General features: G+C 43.9%; 1 protein-coding gene across 2 annotated transcripts; it reads left to right on the top strand.

Moving 5' to 3' along the window:
• Nucleotides 1-5,798: 5,798 nt before the first annotated feature.
• On the top strand, nucleotides 5,799-13,856 carry LOC130284576 (histone H3.3A). Of its 2 annotated transcripts, none has more exons than XM_056535030.1 (4): nucleotides 5,799-5,951; nucleotides 11,595-11,738; nucleotides 12,596-12,749; nucleotides 12,831-13,856. In XM_056535030.1, the coding sequence occupies exons 2-4, from the start codon at nucleotides 11,611-11,613 to the stop codon at nucleotides 12,957-12,959; spliced, it is 411 nt and encodes a 136-aa protein (XP_056391005.1). In that variant the 5' UTR covers nucleotides 5,799-5,951; nucleotides 11,595-11,610; the 3' UTR covers nucleotides 12,960-13,856. The 2 variants fall into 2 exon arrangements, with proteins under 2 accessions (XP_056391005.1, XP_056391006.1); XM_056535031.1 differs by lacking the exon at nucleotides 5,799-5,951 and adding an exon at nucleotides 6,072-6,211.
• The last annotated feature ends 11,790 nt before the right edge of the window (nucleotides 13,857-25,646 follow it).

Genomic DNA, 25,646 nt, shown 5'->3' with positions numbered 1-25,646 from the left:
AAGGTGCCTCTACATGTTGCAAAACTACAACTCCCAGCAGGCCCAGTCTGGGCATGCTGAAAGATGTAGTTTTACTACATCTACAGAGGGATATGGCGGTGGGGTGGTGGTGAGTCATATACCTTGGCTTGCCGTGTCCTGCTGGGCCTGCCCTTCCACACCGAACCTCCTGAATGTATCCGCCGAATGACTGCGCCTCCCTGTGCTAAGCCTGCAGAATGCCATGCTCCACTCACGTGCGCTAGAAGACGCTGGCCCTCCCCGATAGACCTCCCATGAGCCACCACGCTTTTTAAAGCTGCGGTGGCAAATAAAAAAATAAAATAAAAATCTGGCCCAAAATTAGACCCGGGGTTATTGGAGGGACACCTGGGGGTAAAGCCCTGTTAGCCCCCCCCTAACAACGCCCCTGACTTTCACCCTTACGAGTGCACACCTCTAGTATCCCGGCCTTCTAGCTGCTGGTCCCTACGAGGAATTTTTATGGATATGAACAGATGACCAGGCTGTATTACACGGAACTCATCTATTTTATTAAAATATTTTTGTTCACTGTGTGTTCACTTTTTCACGTGTCTGTCCACTATGATTATCCAGGGTGCGAGGCCCTTTTAGGATGTCCCTCCTGGAGGTCTAGGGGAGCTGTGTGTGGCCATGAGGTTTCTCACCTCCCTGCAACTCTGGGTCTCTGAAAGATGCCAACTGGTTGTACTCCTTGTTTGGGACTTGGTAGCCTCCCAGGTGGATGCCAGGAACATTTTGGATCCCCCCCCCCCCCCCTAAGCTTTGTCGAAGGGGGACATTGATCTTGGACCCTGATAGGTGTCTTTTAGCCCAGAGAGAAAGGTTTGAGGGGGACTTTCTCTTCTCAGAGAAGGGCTTGGGATTAGGGTTGCCACCATTCTTGCAAAAAAAATAATCCAGCCTTGCTAATTTGCCTAATTAATTATATATATATATATATATGTGTCATCACAGGCTACAGATATGTGGGGAAATTTTGTCCTATTCTGACCACTATAACTTTTTTTATTTCTCCTTATATGGGCCAGTATGAGGGCTCGTTTTTTGCGTCCCAATCTGTCATTTTTAACGGTTCCATTTTTGTTTTGATGGGACTTTTTAATCGCTTTTTTTAATTCAATTTGGGAGTTGCAGTTAGTTACTAACTACAACTCCCAGCATGCCCTGATACAGCCTGTGGCTCAGCAGCTGCCCCAAACAAAAATTACAACTCCCAGCATGTTTGACTATATAGTAGTATATATTAAAGGTAAGTGTTTGCCAACCAGGGGTGCCTCCAGCTGTTGCAAAACTACAGCTGCCAGCATGTTGGACTATGTAGTAGTATATAGTATAGGTAAGTGTTTCCCAACCAGGGGCGCCTCCAGCTGTTGCAAAACTACAGCTGCCAGCATGTTGGACTATGTAGTAGTACATAGTATAGGTAAGTGTTTCCCAACCAGGGGTGCCTCCAGCTGTTGCAAAACTACAGCTGCCAGCATGTTGGACTATGTAGTAGTATATAGTATAGGTAAGTGTTTCCCAACTAGGGGTGCCTCCAGCTATTGCAAAACTACAGCTGCCAGCATGTTGGACTATGTAGTAGTACATAGTATAGGTAAGTGTTTCCCAACCAGGGGTGCCTCCAGCTGTTGCAAAACTACAACTCCCAGCATGCCCGGATAGCCATTGGCTGTCCGGGCATGCTGGCAGATGTAGTTTTGCAACTGCTGGAGGCACTTTGGTTGGGAAACACTGGTAGAGGTTATAGTGCAACATTCCAGGAGTTGGAGGATTAGTTGAATAAATACCGCCCATTGCATACCGCCCATTTTTAATATAAAAATACTGGCAGGGTGGCCAAAATACCGGCCAGGTGGCAACCCTACTTGTAATAGACATACTGTATACAGAACATTGCAGGCTGTTAGAGATGAGCGAACTTACAGTAAATTCGATTCGTCAGGAACTTCTCTGCTCGGCAGTTGATGACTTATCCTGCATAAATGAGTTCAGCCTTCAGGTGCTCCTGTGGGCTGGAAAAGGTGGATACAGTCCTAGGAGAATCTTTCCTAGGACTGTATCCACCTTTTCCAGCCCACCGGAGCACCTGAAAGCTGAACTCATTTATGCAGGATAAGCCATCAACCGCCGAGCCGAGAAGTTCGTAACGAATCGAATTTACTGTAAGTTCGCTCATCTCTACAGGCTGTATATGTTATTTGCCCCCAAAGGGGCAGCAGACACCAGACATTATATAGAGTCTGTGGGGGAGATTTATCAAAACCTGTCCAGAGGATAAGTTGCCCATAGCAACCAATCAGATCGCTTCTTTCATTTTTCAGAGGCCTTGTTAAAAATGAAAGAAGCTATCTCATTGGTTGCTATGGGAAACTGGGCAACTTTTCCTCTGGACAGGTTTTGATAAATGACTTTTCCAATTACTAAACACAAATGGAGGATCACATTTTCTTTCTGTAGGCAGCCAAATTAAAAATGTGATTTTCTATGTATGTACAATATAGGTAATAATATAAAAAATCGAAATATGTGACAAAAATGTCATACTCATCATGTACTATATTACTGAGGTAGTCTTACCTAGCGAATCTATGGTCTTTAATATGGACACAGTAGGGACCCTATGAGCTAACGTTCAGTTGGTCCCAAAAGTGGCTGCACATTTTCACATTTATTTCATTTTTACCTCAATTTCTCTCTATAGAAAAAGACAAAAGGCCAAAAACATAACAACATAGGTTCTGTGGAACCCAAACAGCTGTTTGTTCATACATACATTTATTTAAATGGGCACTGCCAGATACAAAAACTTTTGATATGTTGTAAAGCATGTATAACTAATAGGTTTTGCAATTGTTTTAATTAGAAAAAGTTCAGTATTTCATACAGAAAAAGCCAGTCAAACAACTGCTCCCCCTGCCTGCTTGGACACATACTAGTCCTCCTGTGTCCATGCGTCATCATCTATGTCATGGACACACTTCCTTGATTGACAGATGTGAGCGCAGGGCTCACAGCTGGAGGAACTATCCTCCCACTGTCAGCTTGTGTCCCGCTACTGTCAGTGAGGACAAGCTGGGAGTTGTAGTTTTGCTAATGCTAGGGGAGATGTGAGCAGACAGCATACTGAGGGAGGGGGCGGAGACCTGCACAGTGAGGCCACGCCCCCTCCCTTTGAGAGGAATTCAGACTAGTGAGCTAAATTAAAAGTGTAATAAAAAAATAAATAAAGGTGCTAGACACATAAAAATTAGATGTACATGGTCAGGATTAGGAACTGAGTGATATATAAAAAAAATTCTTTTTGTTGGATCTGATGGGCACGCTTTAAGTATCAGGCCTTTATTTGGATTTACAGCCAAAAAGTTGGGCCATTTTGTTGGCTGTATTGTGGCACTAAATAAATAGCACTAAATAAATCCCAATCTAAAATAGCAGTTTTTTTTTTTTTCGGTATATGGCTTTTGCTGCAGCCCCAAAAACAGCTAAAAATATTTCCAAAATGTGAAAACAGCTAAAAAATGCACCTGTAATATTGTTTAAAAAAAAAAAATGCCATTTTGGAGCCATGAAATATGGCTTTGATTGAATTATTGGTGAATAAATGGATTGACTCATTGGTGGATGTATGGAATGAATCATTGGTGCATTGATGGATTGAATTATTGTTGGACATGTGGATGGACTCATTGGTGGATGTATGGATTTTTCATTCACATTTATCATTGTGTTTACCCTTTTTTTTTCTGTCTATATTTTGCACTATTTTGGCGCGAGGGTCCTTTTTTGCACCTTTTGGTTTACACATTTCTGCTGATTTTCAGTTGCAAGCCACTGATTTTGGTATTATGCATGATATGGACAGGCTTAAAGGAAAACTGTCACTTGTTTTCTCCCGCACTATCCACAAGTACTGGTGCATAGTGCGGGAGACGCTGATTAAAATGAGCCCTACCTTGTCTGGATCTGCGCCGCCGTTCTCCCGCAATTGTAGTTTTATTATCTGTTGAAATCTTCCTGTAACCGGCACGGGCGGGGCTTCGGCGCTTAACTGGCACTGATGTCAACGCCGCTTATGACTATTCATCCCCCCTCCCTACACTTTTCCTTCTCTTCACCACTCCTAACTGGGGGGAGGGGGGATGAATATTCATAAGTGGCGCTGACGTCAGTGCCAGTTAAGCGCCGAAGCCCCGCCTGTGCCAGTTACAGGAAGATTTCAACAGATAATAAAACTACAATTGCGGGATAACGGCAGCGCAGATCCAGACAAGGTAGGGCTCATTTTAATCAGCGTCTCCCGCACTATCCACCAGTACCTGTGGAAAGTGCGGGAGAAAGTGACAGATTTACTTTAATTTACTTTAATGAACTGTGCCTTTTTGTGAAAAGGCGCAAGAAAAGTCTCTAAACTACACCAGCCTAGACTTATCTTAGCTTTTTGGTGTATGTGAAGAGTGAAATTTCTGAAAATGTGACCTGCACAAAATGTATCAAATGGTCTGCTACTTTTAATAAATTTGGAGCTCCTACACATTACCAGCACACAAAAAAAGGTGTAGAAAAATGCTTCACTTAGGGCTGGTTCACATCACGTTTTCTTCCATACGGGAGCGCATACGGCAGGGGAGAGCTAAAACCTCGCGCTCCCGTATGTAATTCATTTCAATGAGCCGGCCGAAGTGAAACATTCGGTCCGGTCGGCTCATTTTTGTGCCGTATGCGCTTTTACAACCCGGACCTAAAACCGTGGTTGACCACATTTTCCGGTTGTAAAAGCGCATACGGTGCAAAAATGAGCCGACCGGACCGAACGTTTCACTCCGGCTGGCTCATTGAAATGAATGACATACGGGAGAGCATAGAAAGGCATACGGGAGCGCGAGGTTTTAGCTCCCCCCTGCCGTGTGCGCTCCCGTATGGGGGAAAATGTGATGTGAACCCAGCCTTACACCTACAAAGATGAATGCCCCCCCCTCCCCTATGATGTATATGTGGAAGTACACATTGGTGGATATATGGATTGCACCATTTATAAACCATAATGTATATGTGGATAGACACATTGGTGGATATATGGACTTCACCATTTATAAACCATAATGTATATGTGGATGGACACATTGGTGGATATATGGATTGCACCATTTATAAACCATAATGTATATGTGGATGGACACATTGGTGGATATATGGATTGCACCATTTATAAACCATAATGTATATGTGGATGGACACATTGGTGGATATATGGATTGCACCATTTATAAACCATAATGTATATGTGGATGGACACATTGGTGGATATATGGATTGCACCATTTATAAACCATAATGTATATGTGGATGGACACATTGGTGGATATATGGACTGCACCATTTATAAACCATAATGTACATGTGGATGGACACATTGGTGGATATATGGATTGCACCATTTATAAACCATAATGTATATGTGGATAGACACATTGGTGGATATATGGATTGCACCATTTATAAACCATAATGTATATGTGGATGGACACATTGGTGTATATTTGGCAGTATATCATTTGGAAAGAACAAGCCTCCATTAGAACACATATCCCGTAACAGGTTAACATCAGTAATGAGCTGTATGTGTCGCGCGTTACCGCACCGCTCAGTGTGTACACCTCACATACCCCGCTGTTTTGTATTATGATTTTACATTGTGCTCCTATGAGACCGCACACACAGACAGAGCTGGGAGGGGCTCGTGCTTCCAACTCACCAATCACCGTTCGCTTGAATCTCCCACAGCCAATCAGCGACCGCTCCCAGGGAGACAAAGGCGACGAATCAGTGGTGACGTGACGCAGCCTATATAAGGCGGGTGGCGGGCGCAGACATACGTTATTGCTCGCCTTGTCGGTTGTGTTCGCTGTGCGCTCCGGGATTGTTCGGTAAGTGGCGGCCGCGCGCTCTCCTCGGCGCCGGTACCGCGTCCGGTAACATTTTATGAGTGTTTACATTGACCCCTATGTATTTCTGTGTTCAAAATACTAGTGGTGACGTCATTTTACCGAATCGGTGTGTTTCCGTTAATATCCGGGGATATGATTTATTTTTAATTTTTTTTAACGGTTAGCCATTGTGATACTGCGGTGAGAATGTGGCAAAAATCGGTAGGTTCGGTTGTGGTTCCCGGTGGAAAGGTCAGGCGGTAAGTTCACCCCTCCCCCCTTGTTTCCCGGAGCTCGCTGGGCGCCATGTTGTCTCGTCGCTTGGGGGAAGAGGAGACAGGACGTGAGGAGAGGCTGCCCTGTAATGGTGGCCGGCACCCCTCACCGTGGGCCCTCACATCCTCCCCCCACACCGGACCCTAACACCCCCTCCCCCTGATCTCAGTGATCTATAGGTTGTAGTGCGGTCGGGCCCTGTACACACTGCACAGACTGCTGCTTCTCTGCCTGTTAATGGCTCCCGCATTTTTTTTTTCTCGTTCCTTCATCCCTGAACCATAGAATTGTGAAACCTTTTTCCTTTCTGGCCTTATGAAAAAATACTAACAAATGTAAATGGAGATTTTTTTTTCCCGAAAAAAGTAATTTTTTATTTTCCTGCCCTCCCGCCTCACGTTTGTAAATTGTTGTTTTGTGCTGGATGATAAAAGATCACATAATGGCGGGTGTTTGAGATGCTGCAGTGCGCTCGAGCGGCCGCTTGGGGCAGCAGTCGGCTGTATTTGTGTGTGAGCCGGAGGCGCGTCCTGCTGCAGACATGTGCGCTCATAGGGGATTACATCTGGGATCTTAGGGGTTAATTAGGGATCAATAAGGATCGGGTGACTTTAAATATATATATATATATATATATATATATATATATATATATATATTCCTCTTTCTGATACCTCTAGGATTAGTCATAGGAATTACTTATTAGTCATATCATTGATGCACAGGTCACATGACTTATATATATTTTTTGGCATTTACAGAATCATATTTGGATAACATGGCTGTAGTTTTCTGATAACAGCACCACACCTGTCTTCAGGCTGTATGTGGCATCTCTGACTGCTGTAATATTGTTCACAAACAGGACAGGTGTGGCTCGGTTTTCGGTTATGAAGAACATTTAGTGCTGTTTCCCAACCAAGGTGCCTCCAGCTGTGGCCAAACTATAACTGCCAGCATGCCCGGACAGCCAAAGGCTGTCAGGGCTTGCTGGGAGTTGTAGTTTGGCCACAGCTGGAGGCACCTTGGTTGGTAAACACTGCTTTTAGTCTATTCCACACTGCTTTTTTAAGTTAGTGATCCCTCAACATACAATAGTTTTAACATACAATGGTATTTTCTGGACCATTGTAACTTGAAACCAGACTCAACATACAATACTACACCATCCAGATGTGTGAAACGTGTCAGTGGTTGGAAGATCCAACCAATCGGAATGGACATTTCACTGGTAAAACCCGTGTATTCCTAAATTCCATGCACTGTCTGGTAGTGCCCCCTACAGTATGGGAAGGTGCTACTCTACCTGTGCCAGGGATAGCTGCTCCAGGTACATGTCCTATTTTACTTTTTTAGGACATGTACAGACCCCTCAAAAACCTCCTGTCCGCTACATAGGACTTAAAGCTCCCAGCAGCAGTTTATTTTACATGTAAGGATTTGCTATATCTACTTATTCTTCAATCCTCACTTTTATTTTTTCCCTATTTTTGGTTGACCTTTTGTGGGCTTCAGAACAAATGACCAGGTTTCCATAGTTATGGTCTAAACATATAATGGTCGTCCTGGAACCAATTAACATTTTAACTTGAGGGATCCCTGTCACATTGGTCTACAGACAACCCATTCCAGTGTTGTTGCAGTGATGGTAGAAGGACACCTTGCACTGAAATTAATACTAAATATTGGGTAACCTTTTTTTCTCTGGACAGATGCTTAGCCACAGACTTTGTCAGCACATTCCCAACATGTGATCAGCTGATAAACCACAATGCCCAGCATGCTCGAGTTGAAGCTTGCTAACAGATGGCTTGTCACAGGTTGGGGAAGCCCAGTTTAGAAGGAATGTCAACCACTCTAACATGTTGGTACAGGATTGTAGTGTGGGTGACACTGATCATACATACTCCTCCTCACTGCCACTTTTTTCTGGTATGCAAATGTGGAGCTTGGTGCATGAGGGGTGTTTCCAAGTCACGGTGACCTCTGACCAGTATCTTCTTAGTACCTGCCTCCCCATGATCCTCTTTAAGGGTACGTTCACGCGTGCATATTTTTTTAGTGGGTTTTCCTCTGCGCATTTGAAAGTGGGCATGCTCTTCTAGGCTGTCCGCAGCAGATTTTCCATGGCAGAATGTACACTGAAGAAAATCCGCCGCAAGCCCCATTGAAGTCCGTAGGGACTGTGGTGGATTTTCCGCAGGGTAAATTCGGACAGCCGAGAAGAGCCCGCCCACTTTCAAATACGCAGCGGAAAAGCCGCTAAAAAATCCGCATGTGAACGTACCCTAGAGTGGAGCTCCATTCTGCAGCAGGGCAGGTGTTCCCATGAGGATGCTGATGTCATTGTGCACCAGGGAGTTGGGAACACCCCTAATGCACCAAGCTCCTCATTTGCATAGACTGAAAGAGCGGTAATTGACTCTCACTAGTATCACCTGCATGACAAGTCTTTACCAACAGGTTACTGCAGGTGATACTGAGGACAAATTCCCTTTACTGTTAGGTTCTCAGTTGAGGACTAGCCTTAACATAGGCTCTCATGGGGGTACTGCATCCCCAGTTGGCATACATGAAGATCAGCATTTGGTTAGTGTGGGAAGGGTCACATTCATGTCTTCAGTCTTCTGTTTGCCTCATTCAAAGGTCCATCATGGCCTAAAAAACCCTATGTCTGATCTCGGGCCCTCTTACTGCAGGGGATATGGCCCTGTGTACTAATGCTCTTAGACTGGGTGCACACAGGTCTTTACTCCATAGCTGCTTGTTAAACTGCAGTTTTTTGTCCAGGTGTGTTTTACAGGTAAAACTTAAGGTGGGCATAACTTTCCAAGAACTAAAACCTTTGTCTGACAGGTCCCCCAGCCTGCACATACACTGACACATGGTGCAGTCTCCTACTGGCACCCCAGTTAGAATGGAGTAGTGGATTGCACATGAACACTGCACCTCATCATTCTGAGCCTCGGTACAGTGTTTGTTCAGTAGAGAATGAATAGTGCTGGCTTGTGTACACGACCTACCACTCCATGTTACCTATACACTTGGCAGACACTTATGATCAGATCATCCTGTGGATAGAGGATGGCTTTAGTAGACTGAACTCCCCTTTTAAGTTTTAAGCCTGTAAAAACTTACAAGAAGGAAATTTTATTCAGTAAAACTAGAGGTTTTAGAAGTATGCAAACTAATATCTTTGCAGCCTTTAAGCTATTCTCAGAAATCTCAATCTGATCAGTGTCTTCTGGGCCCTCATTGATCAGCTAAGGAAGTCTGACAGTGCTCTCGTCTCTATAGCACCTCTACAGGGGCAGTGAAGAATTACAGGCCGACTTATCATTGTCTTTAGACTTAGTCTACAAAAGGCACGAGCAGGGTTTATTTGTGCTTTTTTGCACCTTTTGGTTTAGATTCCTGTTGAGTTGTAATCCACTGATCTTGGCAATTCTGATATGGAAGGGTTTTACAAACTGCACCTTTTTGTGAAAAGGCACAAAGCTACTGAAAAGTCTGTAACTACCGTACACCAGACTAGGCTTAGCTTTTTAGTGTAAGTGAAGATTGAAATTTCAGAAAATGTGTACCTGTATACAATTTATCAAATGCTGTGACAATTTAATAAATTTGGTGCTCCTACACATTACCAGCACACAAGTGAAGAAAAATGCTCCACTTACACCTACAATGATAACCAAACGGTGCATTCATTTTTCAGGTCTTTTTAAATATTAGTGATCTTAGTTGCTTTGGGCAACTGGTTAAAGGAGTTCTCAAACTGAAATCGTTTATCCCCCTCTGTGCCCAGGCTGTAAAACCTATACATAATAAACTTTCACTTACCTGCCTACGATCCCCCGTTCTGATATCGCCGCCTATGCTCTGGTCCCTGTCAGCTTCCTCTTCCTGCGGGTCGGTGACTTCACTCTGCGCTCAGCCTATCAGCGGCCGCGACGGGACATTGCTGCGGCCGCTGACAGGCTGAGCGCAGAATCAAGTCGCCGACCTGAAGGAAGTGGAAGAGAACGGGACGGCAATATCGGAACAACGGGGGATCTTAGGCAGGTAAGTAAAAGTTTATGTATAGTTTTACAGCCCAGGCACAGCGGGGGTTAAAAGTTTTAGCTTTGAGAACTCCTTTATCCTTCCACTGCACAGGTTTTAATATCCCCTAAAGCGTTTAACTAAGGCCAAGGGTAAATTGTGAACTAGGGATCCTATAGTCTGAATTCCCTAGTAATGTATTTTAAAAGGGCAATCTGATTCCTAGCTCTTGTAAGGCTGGGTCCACACTACGTTTTGTCCCATACGGGAGCGCATACGGTAGGAGGGAGCTAAAACCTCGCGCTCCCGTATGTGACCGTATGCGCTCCCGTATGCCATTCACTTCAATGAGCCGACCGAACGTTTCACTCCGGTCGGCTCATTGAAGTGAATGGCATACGGGAGCGCATACGGTCACATACGGGAGCGCGAGGTTTTAGCTCCCTCCTGCCGTATGCGCTCCCGTATGGGACAAAACGTAGTGTGGACCCAGCCTAAGCCAGTTTCTCAAGCAGCAAAACTACCACCATGTCCAGAGAGCAAACCGATGTCTGAACATGCTGGGAGTTGTAGTTTTGGAATAGCTGGAGGCCCTCTGTTTGGGGAATACTGTAGGCAGATGCTCTTGCTAAGAATAGATTCAGGGGAAGCAGGTATGAGACTCCTACAGATCAAATGAGTCCTAGATAACTTTTTTATTTTATTTTTTTGATGGGACCTGTACTTGCCTTGCTGCAGTGGTGATAGTCTGAACACCCAAGTATAACAAAGTGCCATGTGAAGTTACACTTCAATGCTAGCCTCAACTCTTCAGGACTTATTTCCATTGCTGTTGGGCTCCATTATCAAGAGCTCTGTCAGAATGTTTTTTGGGACAACACAGTGGCAATGTGAACTTATCCTTAGCTTGGTCCACATGACACTTCCTCTGTTACGGAAGATTCTCCCTTTTTCCCTCTTCAGTATACAAAAATGGCTTATTACAGGATTTTGTTTCCACCCTCTTGTGGTCTTGACCCATTTTCATGGAGCTCTCAAGGCTGTGCCAGGTGCACACCTGATAAAAATCATGACTTTTTTTTCTGTACTTAATTTGGATGGTGGCCCTCCCTATAGCCAGATTGGCACTATCTTTTGCCTTCAGGCTGGTGTAAATTTACTTGCATCTCAGATGCAGCAGACTTGGGGATGTGCCCCTCATTAAATCTGACTGGGGTTTGGGGACAGTCATATTTAAGACCAATGGATGGATATCCCACTTAATGGATTATATAAACTTATATTTTTTGAGAAAACTGACCATTTTGAAACTTTTTGTCTTTTCAGTGTACATTCCTAAACAATGGCCCGTACAAAGCAGACCGCTCGTAAGTCAACTGGAGGAAAGGCTCCTAGGAAGCAGCTGGCCACCAAAGCGGCCAGGAAAAGCGCCCCATCAACTGGAGGTGTCAAGAAGCCTCACAGATACAGGTAACATAACTTCTAGGACTCAAACTATACTGTTTAAAGCTTGATGCTACCCCTGTCCTATTGACGGCTCCACAGTGATACTACATCCTTGTGTGTGTGCAGTAGGTTACAGAACTATCAATACTAGAGTACCAACTGCATGTAACTCTAGTGTGTGTATATAAAGGGCACCTTAAATGGATCAGAGCCCAGAGTTCATGTGCTAAAGGGTTATCCAGGGCCCTAATAAAATACTCCACATGGTTTGGGATGTAATTATAGCCCCCCTATAGCTTGTTTCTGGCACCATTCACTAATCCCTGATGCACTGTCCTTCTCTGCCTAAATTTTCTCATCATTCCTCCTGCACACTCCTATTAAAAAATTAATTTCCCAGTAGTCACTATTAGAAAGGGGATGTGGTTTGCCATTGTCTGGGGGCCTGGCTGGATAGCAAAAATGTCATCTTTTCCAAAGACATAGTACCCCCTTCTAAGATCTTTTCTTTTAGAGGCACTTATAGGTAACATCATCAATTTCCTAATGTTATGCAAATCTCTAGGGCTGCAGTGCCTGTGTACGCTAGTTCTTGAGTTTGCAAATTCTAAGCTACACCAAGTGGTATAATGAGAATTTGAGTCTTCCTCTTTAGATCTGCATAAATGGCGCCTGTAAATATATGAACACCATTGTATAGTTGTGGAAAATGGTGATTTTCTGCTTTCAGCTGTATTAGACTGTTGGGCTAGATTTAAATTGTGACATTTTTACAAAGGGTTTTAGGTCTGCATTCTAGTTTCAGTACTGTAAGCTGCTGCAGACTTGTTATGGATCTGCACAAACATTTTATAAAATTTTCTATAAACTTTATTTTTCAGGCCTGGTACTGTGGCTTTGAGAGAAATCAGGAGGTATCAGAAGTCTACTGAGCTGCTGATCCGCAAGCTTCCCTTCCAGCGTCTTGTTAGGGAGATCGCTCAAGACTTCAAGACAGACCTGAGGTTCCAGAGTGCGGCCATTGGTGCCCTGCAGGTGAGTTAAGGTTGCTGGTAAGCTTAGAATGATCTTGTATAATTTGGCTGTTCACTGACTATTTCATTCCTTTCTATTCAGGAAGCAAGTGAGGCATACTTGGTGGGTCTCTTTGAGGACACCAACCTGTGCGCCATCCATGCAAAAAGAGTAACCATTATGCCTAAGGACATCCAGCTAGCAAGAAGAATCCGTGGAGAACGTGCTTAATTTTTGCGGGAGATTTGTTTTTGATCTTTAGAGTTTTTTTTTTACAAACTGTACATAAGTGTGATGTCTCTTTATTTTATAAAGGGTTTGTTAACTGTAGAGTAGTTGACAGTAAATGGGTAGTACACATTTTATATGACATTCCCTTAATCCTCAGGTTTTTCAGAAAAATTTGTATCTACAACTAGTCTTCTGTGACCCTCCCCACTTCAGAGTTTGCATGCCTCAGCTCAGTTCTCTCCATATTTTGGTATCTTAAGTGTAACTCCATTGTAAATAAACTTTCCACTACCTCAATGGTCTTGCTGTCTTCAGATTAACATATGGGTCAAAGCAAACAAGTACATCCATTACCATGTCAGTGGTTTATTCTGGAATTATCAGGATCCAAGGCTCTTGACTCTGTGGTAACAGCCAGCATGGCAAAGGTAGCTTGTGGTTTACAATATAGAACATCTCATGTTAAGGCAAGTAAATACATGTGGTGGCTTCTCCTGGTCACTATCTGGGTCTGGACTAAGTAGTACACAATGTGGTAGATGTATTGGAGGCAGCTTGTTGTAGAATTTGTACCTGGGATTATGCCAGAAGGGATTTGGAGGCTTCTGGACAGTGCTCTAAATTACAATGCTCTGACGTGTGCGGACCCTTATTTTTCTTACCAGCAGGTTGGGTGGGTAATATGGGGTTGATCAGTTTCCCTATATGTAATTTTAGGGCAAACAATGTAATGGTACAGCCGTGTTAATAAATGCAAGTGTCAACACATAAAGATCTTCAAGCTTTGTTACTAGAGATTTAAGTGGTGTGAGATGTGATCTGCAATCTGTTTTTCCTCTACTATAAGCAAATGTTCTCAAGACTTTTAATTAAAATAAATCTGCTTGCCTAAACCTTCATCTTTATTTTGATTTTAATTGTAGATTGGTCTTATAGGAATAACTAAGGCTATGTTCACATTCTGCGCATTTGACCAGTGGGTGCTAAGACCACTTGGAAATGCAGTCTCATTGTGGTCAATTCTTCCTGCAGAGTCTGCAAGGAAATGCATTGCCAAGTCTAGGCTCTGTGGACCCAGCATTTGAATTTCCATACTAGAAAGTGCAGAAATGCTGCTGTTTACATTTCAACAGGTTCCTGCTGCACTGTGCAAAGGACTCTGCTTCATCAGACATTCTGCATAAGTTACACCCCATGTGAACACAGCCTTACCCAAAGCTGACAATTGCTCACACCTGACATTCACACTGTCAATATTGTACAAGTGTTATTACTTGAAGCCCCTGTGGGGGAACTCAAAGCTGCAGTGAATGACCTGACCCCCCTTATTTTTGGGTTAAAACATGTATGATTCAGGAACAGAAGCTGTGGTGTGGTGGTAGTGTAAGGGGAATGCTGATATCAGATAAGGCAGTATATGGAGCTTTGGGGCAAAGGATTGAAAGTTAAGCTTTGTGTTTGCTGTGCATGAGGAGTAGGGATGTCACAATTTTATTTTTGCAAGATAGAGTACTGATAAATTCTAGTACTTGCATACAAACTAAGAGTACTTTTAATAATTTTTAAAAGGATCTAACACCAGGGTGACAGGTTTCTGGTGCTGCTTAAAATTCTGATATGTGGTCACCTTGTGAACTATGTAGGCGGCTGCTGTAGTAGGAGCCAAGATTTTACTCTTCTAAATTAGGCAGAACAGGGAATTTGCATTGGTGCAATTGCGCTGATCACATAGAGGGGCATTTACTAATCTTTTACTATGTAGTCTGGTTTTTACCAGTTTTTTTTTTTTCTACTTTGACTATGTGCAACAAATTTACTAAATTGTTGCACGGCATTAATAAATTTGGCACACATAGGCAAAAGTGGGAAATTTACTTCATGTAGTAGAAAATAGTCTGTTCCTTTTTCCTGCTGTCTGAATAGGTTTGGCTGCTAGGTTTCCTTCTGGATCTTTTGTTTTTGAGTTTTTTTTTAGCTTTTTCACCACATCTAAATAATTCAATAACTACAGTGGTCCCTTAAGTTACAATATTAATTGGTTCCAGGACAACCATTGTAAGTTGAGACCATAACACTATAGAAACGTGGTAATTGGTTCTAAAGGCACCAAAATGTTGTCAGAAATAGGAAAAAGTGACAAAGAAAAATAAGTAGATAACTAATATAGATAAAGCAAATCATTACATATAAAAGTAATAAAGATCTGCTGGGAGCTGTAAATCACTGTCAGTGTTTCCCAAGCAGGGAGCTTCCAGCTGTTGCAAAACTCCCAGCATGCCTGGACAGTCAAAGGCTGTCCGGGCATGCTGGGAGTTGTAGTTTTGCAAAAGATGGGGCCACCCTGCTTGGGAAACACAGGTCTATGTAGAGGACAGGAGCGTTTTCAGGGGTCCTGTACAGGCAATGTCCCAAACAAGTAATGGAGATGCCCTCACATGGTGTACAAAAGAGCAGCTAACCCTGATACAGGTAAAGTGTACAGAACATGTAATACCAGACACCAGTCAGTGCATACACTTCAGTAATACAGGGGTTTTAGCAGTGAATGCCAATTTTGATTGGCTGGTTCTTCCAGCCATTGACATGTTTCACAGATCTGGACTGTCTGTACATTGTATGAGTCTGGTTTCAACTTACGATGGTCCAGAAAAGACTATTGTATGTTGAGGCCATTGTAAGTTGAGGGATCACTGTAAATGGTAGTCATGGCTCAGAAGTGGTAAACGGCATTTAGTGTTACAATTTTTTTTGTTTTTTTTCTCGCTAAATGTGCTTACTTTTTTTTTTGTTTTGGTTACTACTTCTACACATCTGTGTATCCTGTGGACTCCTTCAGATTCGGTGGACTACTTTGACGACCAGCATTTTTCTTTGCTTGATGTTAATAAAATGGTTAACGAGGGCTTGTGGGGGAGTTTTTATGTAATAAATTTTTTTTAGAACCTGTTATTTTTCCTTACTTTACTAGACAGGCTTAGTAGTGGAAGTTGTCTTATAGACGGAGTCCATTACCAAGCCGGGCTTAACGTAAGCCACAAAAACAGCTAGTGCTAACCCTCTATTACCCCGGTACCCAACACCACAGGGGTGCCGGGAAGAGCCGGTACCAACAGGCCTGGAGCGTCAAAAATGGCGCTACTGGGCCTAAGCGGTAACAGGCTGGCGTTATTTAGGTTGGGGAGGGCCAGTAACAATGGTCCTCGCCCACCCTGGTAACATCAGGCTGTTACTGTTTGGTTGGTAATAGGCGGAGAATAAAAATAGGGGGACCCTTATGCGGTTTTTAATTTCATTATTTATTTAAAAAAACGCATAGGGCCCCCTATTTTTATTATCAGCCAAATACCAACCAAACAGTAACAGCCTGACGTTCCCAGGGTGGGCGAGGACCATTGTTACTGGCCCTCCCCAGCCTAAATAACGCCAGCCTGTTACCGCCTAGGAGCACCATTTTTGATGCTCCAGGCCTGTTGGTACCGGCTCTTCCCGGCACCCCTGTGGCGTTGGGTACCGGGTTCTTCCCGGCACCCCTGTGGTGTTGGGTACCGGGGTAATAGGGGGTTAGCACTAGCTGTTTTTGTGGCTAACGCTAAGCCCAGGTTAGTAATGGACTCCGTCTATAAGACAGCTTCCCCTACTAAGCCTGTCCAGTAAAGTAAGGAAAAAACAACAGGTTTTAAAAAAATTTATTACAAAAAACTCCCCCACAAGCCCTCGTTAACCATTTTATTAAAATCAAAAGAAAAACGCTGGTCATCGAAGTAGTTCACTGAATCTGAAGGAGTCCACAGGATAAACGGATCTGAAATGAGAAGAAAAAAAAAAAGGTTAGTACATTTATTATCACCTGCTCACATATCTCCCGCCCCGCACGACTACAAAACTACAAACTCCCAGGTTGGGAAACACTGTGCCCGGCCTCCGCCCCACCTTACAGTAAGGACATGCTGGGAGTTGTTGTGTGGTGCAGGAGATGTGTGGACAAGTGACAAGCTTGTCCCCTGCCCCCAGCTGCAGGACTACAACTCCCAGCATGCCCTTACAGTAAGGTGGGGCGGAGGCCGGGCACAGTGTTTCCCAACCTGGGAGTTGTAGTTTTGCAACATCTGGAGGCACCCTGGTTGGGAAACACTGTTTTAGGGCAGTGTTTCCCAACCAGGGTGCCTCCAGCTGTTGCCAGGGGCCGCAGAGTACGGAGTGAGCACAAGTTGGGTACCTGCTCCATACACTGAGTCCTGCTGCACTTGTCAGGTCCGGCCCTGCTTGCACGAGCAAGAAACTTAACCTGCCCGGAACTGCATGTCCCAGGTGTCAGATACAAATTCCACATCCCTAAAAGGATTGATTCAAAAATTTTGAATTCAGTATCGCCAAATGAAAAATCACAATTGGGTTAAAAAAAAATTTCTTACACCCCTAATTAGAGATGAGCAAACTTACAGTAAATTTGATTCGTCACGAACTTCTCAGCTCGGCAGTTGATGACTTTTCCTGCATAAATTAGTTCAGCTTTCAGGTGCTCCCGTGGGCTGGAAAAGGTGGATACAGTCCTAGGAGACTCTTTCCTAGGACTGTATCCACCTTTTCCAGCCCACCGGAAAGCTGAACTAATTTATGCAGGAAAAGTCATCAACTGCCGAGCTGAGAAGTTCGTGACGAATCGAATTTACTGTAAGTTTGCTCCTCTCTACCGCTAATGCATGTTAGTGCAGGTGACTCTGCTGTACGATTGCCTTTAATAGTAGGTAGTATAGATAGATGCAGACATTGGCAGCAGCCCTTGAAGTGCCCCTGGGAGTTGCCACACCACTGCCCTGTTCTCCCATCCACATCATGGCATCCTATGGAGGAGCATGTGACTTACACTTCACTCTGCTGCCTTCATAGCATTATACTGGGGGCAGTGGAGGAGTTACATGTGATATGCCTGTCAATGGGACACCATGATGGGGACAGAACTGGGCACTGCAGCAGGTATCGGACACTAAACAAGTCCCTGATACCATGCAAATGCCGGGTATCTGCAACAGTACTAGTATTGGGACATCCCTAATGTGGAGTAAAGGACTGGTTCAGCTCCTACAATTAACATTTTCACTAACATTAAATACCACAAACACATGTCCTTAAGGGGTTTAGCAGATTACTAGTAAGTGATACTACAGACTGCTATAGTGTGCACTGTACAACTGTAAAGCATTCGCTTCATAGGATGGAGATGCTGGTTATACCTGCCACTAATGATCCACAGCAGCGATCAAGGTCTCTGCCATTAACCCTTTAGGTGCAGTGCAATAGCAGGGGCCAGATAAATGCAAAGTGCTGAACACTATTCAATAGTAAATGCAATGACCAGAAGATAAAATCCACAACACTTGATCTGTACTTGCAAAAAAAATTCTTTATTGCTTCATAGTAGGATAAACTTAGGAAGGATCAATTATCAGACTAATGCTCTGTACTTGTTTTCCATGAGGCGATTTGTCAGTCATTGGCGCAATAAGGAGTCTCTTGTCAAGTGCAGATCCTGTGTGCTGTACATGTGTTTAGTTGGTTTGTGCTTATTCTAGAATGTCCTGTGGCAGTGTTGATAGTGATAACCGCAGTGTGGTGCAGACTTTAGTTATCTTTGATTGCAAATTATAGTCCCCTATGGGGACTTGATGTATTGGTCACTTAAAAAAAAACGCCAACATGTCAAGTTTTGATCATCGGGGGCTGAACGAGCCATGAGAAGTCTAGGCAGCCTGCATGCTCCTTTCCCTGCTGTCATGTAAGGTGCAGTCACACTACGATTCTCTTATCTGGTGACTGGATCCAGTTGTAAGATGTGTAACCAGGCACTCGAGTATCCCAGACGGGCACATACTGCTGCTTTCATTTCAATGAGCCGACAGTCACTGACTCCGCTCTGCTAATTTTTGCACTGAATCGTTTTGTGACCAGACTGAAAACTGTGGTATACCATGATTTCAGTCTGGTCCAAAATGAGACAACCAAAGTCACCATCTGACCCCAGTCGGCTCATTCAAATGAAAGCTGCAGGCCGGGCACACTTAATTAGGGGGCATTCACACCATACAGTGATAAGATTCGGCTGGGACATGTGAAAACCAGGCACTCCCTAGTTGAGACATGTTCCATATACTTAAAGACCATCTCAATCACATGACCTGAAGCTGAGCGTGAATGTCTGGCTTGTTCTGGTCAATGGCAGTATGAATGCTCTTGATGTGTTGCTAAGACATGTCACGTTTCTTTACATGACAGTACCAGTTTATCCTATGGCGTAGCATTATGCAGTGTGATCAGCCATCCACTAATATAGCCAGGTACATTATTGAATCGGTGATCAGGAGGTAGGTAAGGGGACCCTACCCCACCATTTTGGCTCAGAACTGTGATCTCCACTGAGCTTTCGCTTTAGACGCTGTGATCTGCATTAAGGGGGAGATTAATCAAAACCTGTCCAGAGGAAAAGTTGCCCATAGCAACCAATCAGATTGCTTTTATTTTTAACAAGGCCTCTGCAAAATGAAAGAAACAATCTGGTTGCTATGGGCACATTTTCCTCTGGACCGGTTTTGATAGATCTCCCCCTAATTGTCTAAAGGGTTAAATGCTGCGCAGCGGTGGGATCGCTGCTGCCCGGCCTGAGCAGTGAGTGTGAGGCTACTGATAATAGACAATCACTGCTCTGAAGAAAGTACAAAGTGGCTTAAGGATCCAGAGCGTACAGGTACACCCCTGGTGTGTAAAGGGGGTATCCAACAAACGGAATAAAAAAAATTAACTCAATTCAGCTTAAGACATTAATCTTGCATCTATTATTCTACTGTGACCTTTGTATCTCCTGTACACGGCTCTAATACACCTATTTGCCCTCCTGCTCGTTCCCTTCCCTGCACGCTGTCTTTAAACTACAGGTCCCAGCATCCTTTGCTGCCGCTCTGTGCTCACTTCCTCCTGTTTTCTGCCCCAGTCACCTGACCAGCCCCAGCAGTAGGAATGATTTCAAGCAATTATTCCCATCCTGCTTTCATCTGCTGAACTATATAGAAGTGATGCACAAAATGGGGGCCTCTCTGTTGCAAAAAGTCTGTGCATGTCTAAACAACTGAAGGCACCCTGTTTGGGAAACACTGCTACATAGTGTATAAGTGGAGATATATCTCCCAAATAAAGCTCTACTAAAACATAGTTGTTTATATACATTACATAGACATATTTGAATAAAAATACATATACACATTTTTTTCATACATGTAATTGTGTGTATTAGATATCGTTTATATATTATCAGTGTTTCCAAACCAGGGTGCCTCCAGCTGTTGCAAAACTCAGACTCCCAGCATGCCTAGGCAACCAGAGGCTGTCCGGGCATGCTGGATGGGAGTTGTAGTATTGCAACATCTGGAGGGCAAAAGTTTGGTGACCACTACACAGTGGTTTCAAAACCGTGCACTTCTATCTGTTGCATAAATAAAACTCAGCATACACTTCTGCTGTCAGGGCATGCTGGGAGTTTTAGTTTTGCAACATCTGGAGGGCAACAGTTTAGAGACCACTGTGCAGTGGTCTACAAAATTCACTCCTCCAGATGTTGCAAAACTTCCCAGCATGTTCAGACAGTCCAGGCATGCTGGGAGTTGTAGTTCAGCAACATGTTGCCGAACTACAACTCCCAGCATGTCTGGGTATGCTGGGAATTGCAGTTTTGCAAGATCTGAAGGGGCACAGTTTGGAGACCATTAGAGTATGGTTTCCAAAATGAACCCTTCCAGCTGTTGCATGACTACAACTCTCAGCATGCCCTTAGGTTGTAGTCCCCCCACATTTGGGGCATAGATTCTCCACATTAGGTAGCATAGTTTCAAAAGCTCACACATGTTCCTTCACCAGCTGGTCACAGGTTCATCTGCATAAAGTTTAGCGCCAGTAATAAATTGAGCGCACTGACCAGTGTCTGATAACAGCACCCCCTGGAGGCACACAAGAGATATGACAAAGCCAGCGCAAACAACATAGAAATAGTACAAACTGAGATGATGACTTTGGTGCAAAATAAGGCTGGGTTCACACCACGTTTTTCAAATACGGTAACCGTATACGGTTTTCCGCAAAAAACGTATACGACCGTATCCGAAACCGTATGCATAGAGAATGCATTGTAAACCGTATTCCCAATGTTGTGTATGGTTGCATCCGTTTTGCCTCGGATACGGTTTTGCCGATTTTTCAACCGTAGGCAAAAAACGCTGTCGACCACGTTTATGCCTCCGGTTGGAAAACCTATGCGAACCGTATGTGGTTCTTTTAACATTGTTGTCTACGAGAACCGTACACAGAATTTCAGAATACGGTTGCACACGGTTTTTCTAATCTGTTTTTGGAGTTGACACATGCGCAGATTGGAATTTCAATAGAACAATAGTAACTTTATTAAATTGCTGGAAAACTAATGGCAAATTGGCAAAAACTGATGCAAACGGATAGAACCGTACAGGGAAAAACCGTATACGTTTTAATTTGGAGTCATACGGTTGTATAAGGTTGCATACGGTTTTTGCCATACGTTTTTTTAGCGGAAAACCGTATACGGTAACCGTATTTGAAAAACGTGGTGTGAACCCAGCCTAATACTCCACACACAATTCTGTAGCTGAATGCTACTTGATCATTTCAATGAGCCGGCCGGAGTGAACCAGTTGGCTCATTTTTCCCCGTATGCGGTTTTCTACTGGACCTATAACCGTAGTCAACCATGGTTTTAGGTCTGTTAGAAAACCGCATACAGGGAAAAATTAGCCGACCAGTTCACTCCGGCCGGCTCATTGAAATTAATTACATACAGGACCGCATACGACAGGGATACGGGAGCGCAAGATTTTAGCTCCGCCCTGCCGTATGCACTCCCGTATGGGGAAAAACATGATGTGAACCCAGCCTTAAACAGATTTGTAAATTACTTCTATTAAAAAATCTTTATCCTTCCAGTACTTATTAGCTGCTGAATACTACAGAGTAAATTCTATTCTTTTTGGAACACAGTGCTCTCCGCTGACATCTCCGTCCATTTTAGGAACTGTCCAGAGCAGCATATGTTTTCTATGGGGATTTTCTCCTACTCTGGACAGTTCTTAAAATGGACAGAGATGTCAGCAGAGAGCTCTGTGTCCCAAAAAGAAAAGAATTTCCTCTGTAGTATACAGCAGCTAATTAGTACTGGAAGGATTAGGATTTTTTAACCCCTTAACGACGCAGGACGTATATTTACGTCCTGCGCCGGCTCCCGCGATATGAAGCGGGATCGCGCCGCGATCCCGCATCATATCGCGTCGGTCCCGGCGCTAATCAACGGCCGGGACCCACGGCTAATACCACACATCGCCGATCGCGGCGATGTGCGGTATTAACCCTTTAAAAGCGGCGGTCAAAGCTGACCGCCGCTTCTAAAGTGAAAGTGACCCGGCTGCTCAGTCGGGCTGTTCGGGACCGCCGCGGTGAAATCGCGGCGTCCCGAACAGCTGATCGGACACCGGGAGGGCTCTTACCTGCCTCCCCGGTGTCCGATCGACGAATGACTGCTCCGTGCCTGAGATCCAGGCAGGAGCAGTCAAGCGCCGATAATGCTGATCACAGGCGTGTTAATGCACGCCAGTGATCAGCATAGGAGATCAGTGTGTGCAGTGTTATAGGTCCCTATGGGACCTATAACACTGCAAAAAAAAAAAAAAAAAAAGTGTTAATAAAGGTCATTTAACCCCTTCCCTAATAAAAGTTTGAATCACCCCCCTTTTCCCATAAAAAAAATAAAACAGTGTAAAAAAATAAAAAATAAACATATGTGGTATCGCCGCGTGCGTAAATGTCCGAACTATAAAAATATATCATTAATCAAGCCGTACGGTCAATGGCGTACGCGCAAAAAAATTCCAAAGTCCAAAAAAGCGTATTTTGGTCACTTTTTATACCAATAATAATATATGAATAAAAAGTGATCAAAAAGTCCGATCAAAACAAAAATCATACCGATAAAAACTTCAGATCACGGCGCAAAAAATGACCCCTCATACCACCCCATACGTGGAAAAATAAAAAAGTTATAGGGGTCAGAAGATGACATTTTTAAACGTATAAATTTTCCTGCATGTAGTTATGATTTTTTCCAGAAGTGCGACAAAATCAAACCTATATAAGTAGGGTATCATTTTAACCGTATGGACCCACAGAATTTTGATAAGGTGTAATTTTTACCGAAATATGCACTGCGTAGAAACGGAAGCCCCCAAAAGTTACAAAATGGCGTTTTTTTTTCGATTTTGTCGCACAATGATTTTTTTTTCCGTTTCACCGTGCATTTTTGGGTAAAATGACTAATGTCACTGCAAAGTAGAATTGGCGACGCAAAAAATAAGCCATAATATGGATTTTTAGGTGGAAAATTGAAAGGGTTATGATTTTTAAAAGGTAAGGAGGAAAAAACGAAAGTGCAAAAACGGAAAAACCCTGAGTCCTTAAGGGGTTAATAAAAGTAATTAAAAAATCTGTTTAACTTTCTGGCACCAGTTGATTTAAAAAAATAAATTAAAAAATGTCCACCGGAGTACCCCTTAAATCCTTGCCTGCTGTAGCCACGGATCTAGTGAAAAAAAATCTCTACAGCACTGTTTCCCAACCAGGGTGCCTCCAGCTGTTGCAAAACTACAACTCCCAGCATGCCCGGACAGCCTTTGGCTGTCCGGGCATGCAGGGAGTTGTAGTTTTGCAACAGCTGGAGGCACCCCGGTTGGGAAACACTGCACTAGAGGATGACTACTAGAGATGAGCGAACTTACAGTAAATTTGATTCGTCACGAACTTCTCGGCTCGGCAGTTGATGACTTATCCTGCATAAATTAGTTCAGCTTTCAGGTGCTCCCGTGGGCTGGAAAAGGTGGATACAGTCCTAGGAGACTCTTTCCTAGGACTGTATCCACCTTTTCCAGCCCACCGGAGCACCTGAAAGCTGAACTAATCTATGCAGGATAAGTCATCAACTGCCGAGCCGAGAAGTTCGTGACAAATTGAATTTACTGTAAGTTCGCTCATCTCTAATGACTACACCAAATCATAACAGACAAGAATGCGTTAGTAAGTTACGCTGTATTTTTTTTTTTTTTAAAGGCAATTTAAAAATGTATAATGTGAACAGACCCTTTCTGGCAGTGTTTCCCAAACAGGAAGCCTCCAGCTGTTGCAAAACTACATCTCCAGGAATGCGAAGGGTTGTAGTTTAGCAACAGCTGGAGGCTTCCTGATTGGGAAACACAGCTTTATGCATTTGATGGCCAAAATGCACAAACCAATTTTTTGTGTTTTTCTATTCTTCTTATTTCAGCTCCATGTATGGAGGTAAATTACATCAGATTCCTTGAAATACATTGATGACCATCATTTTTTCCCCAATAAAAGGCTTGTGGGGGTAGTAAATACATTTACATTTTAAATACATTTTTTGTGGTGTTTACTTTACAGGCTTAGTTGTAGAGTCCATTACAAAGCCCAATTATTACCCCAGTACCCACCGCCGCAGGGGTACTGGGAAGAGCCGGTACCAACAGGCCCAAAGCATCAGAAATAGTGCTCTTGGGTATATGGCTGGTACTGAAAAAAAAGGGCAATTTAAAAGAAATACACTGCTCAAATAAAATTAAGGGAACACTTAAACAGCACAATGTAACTCCAAGTCAATGACATTTCTGTGAAATCCCACTGTCCACTCAGGAAGAACACTGATTGACAATCAATTTCACATGCTGTTGTGCAAATGGAACAGACAACAGGTGGAAATTAGACAATTAGCAAGACACCCCCCAATAAAGGAGTGGTTCTGCAGGTGGTGACCACAGACCACTTCTCAGTTCCTATGCTTCCTGGCTGATGTTTTGGACACTTGAATGCTGGCAGTGTTTTCACTCTAGTGGTAGCATGAGACTGAGTCTACAACCCACACAAGTGGCTCAGGTAGTGCAGCTCATCCAGGATGGCACATCAATGCGAGCTGTGGCAAGAAGGTTTGCTGTGTCTGTCAGCGTAGTGTCCAGAGCATGGAGGCGCTACCAGGAGACAGGCCAGAACATCAGGAGATGTGGAGGAGGCCGGAGGAGGACAGCAACCCAGCAGCAGGATCGCTACCTCCGCCTTTGTGCAAGGAGGAGCACTGCAAAATTACCTCCAGCAGACCACAAATGGGCATGTGTCCACTCAAACGTTTGCCATTTGCCAGAGAATACTAAGATTGGCAAGTTCGCCACTGGCGCCCTGTGCTCTTCACAGATGAAAGCAGGTTCACACTGAGCACATGTGACAGACGTGACAGAGTCTGAAGAAGCTGTGGAGAACATTCTGCTGCCTGCAACATCCTCCAGCATGACCAGTTTGGCGGTGGGTCAGTAATGGTGTGGGGTGGCATTTCTTTGGGGGCCGCACAGCCCTCCATGTGCTTACCAGAGGTAGCCTGACTGCCATTAGGTACCAAGATCCTCAGACCCCTTGTGAGACCATATGCTGGTGCGGTTGGTCCTGGGTCCCTCCACACTCTACTGAGCATCATTTTTACTTGTTTTAGGAACATTACATCAAAGTTGGATCAGCCTGTAGTGTGGTTTTCCACTTTGATTTTGAGTGTGACTCCATATCCAGACC

The sequence above is a fragment of the Hyla sarda genome, chromosome 8 (genome assembly GCF_029499605.1).
Source record: "Hyla sarda isolate aHylSar1 chromosome 8, aHylSar1.hap1, whole genome shotgun sequence".
NCBI classification, from domain to species: Eukaryota; Metazoa; Chordata; class Amphibia; order Anura; family Hylidae; genus Hyla; species Hyla sarda.
The sequence above is the reverse complement of the archived record's forward strand: the minus strand, read 5'-3'. Positions and strand labels throughout refer to the sequence as shown.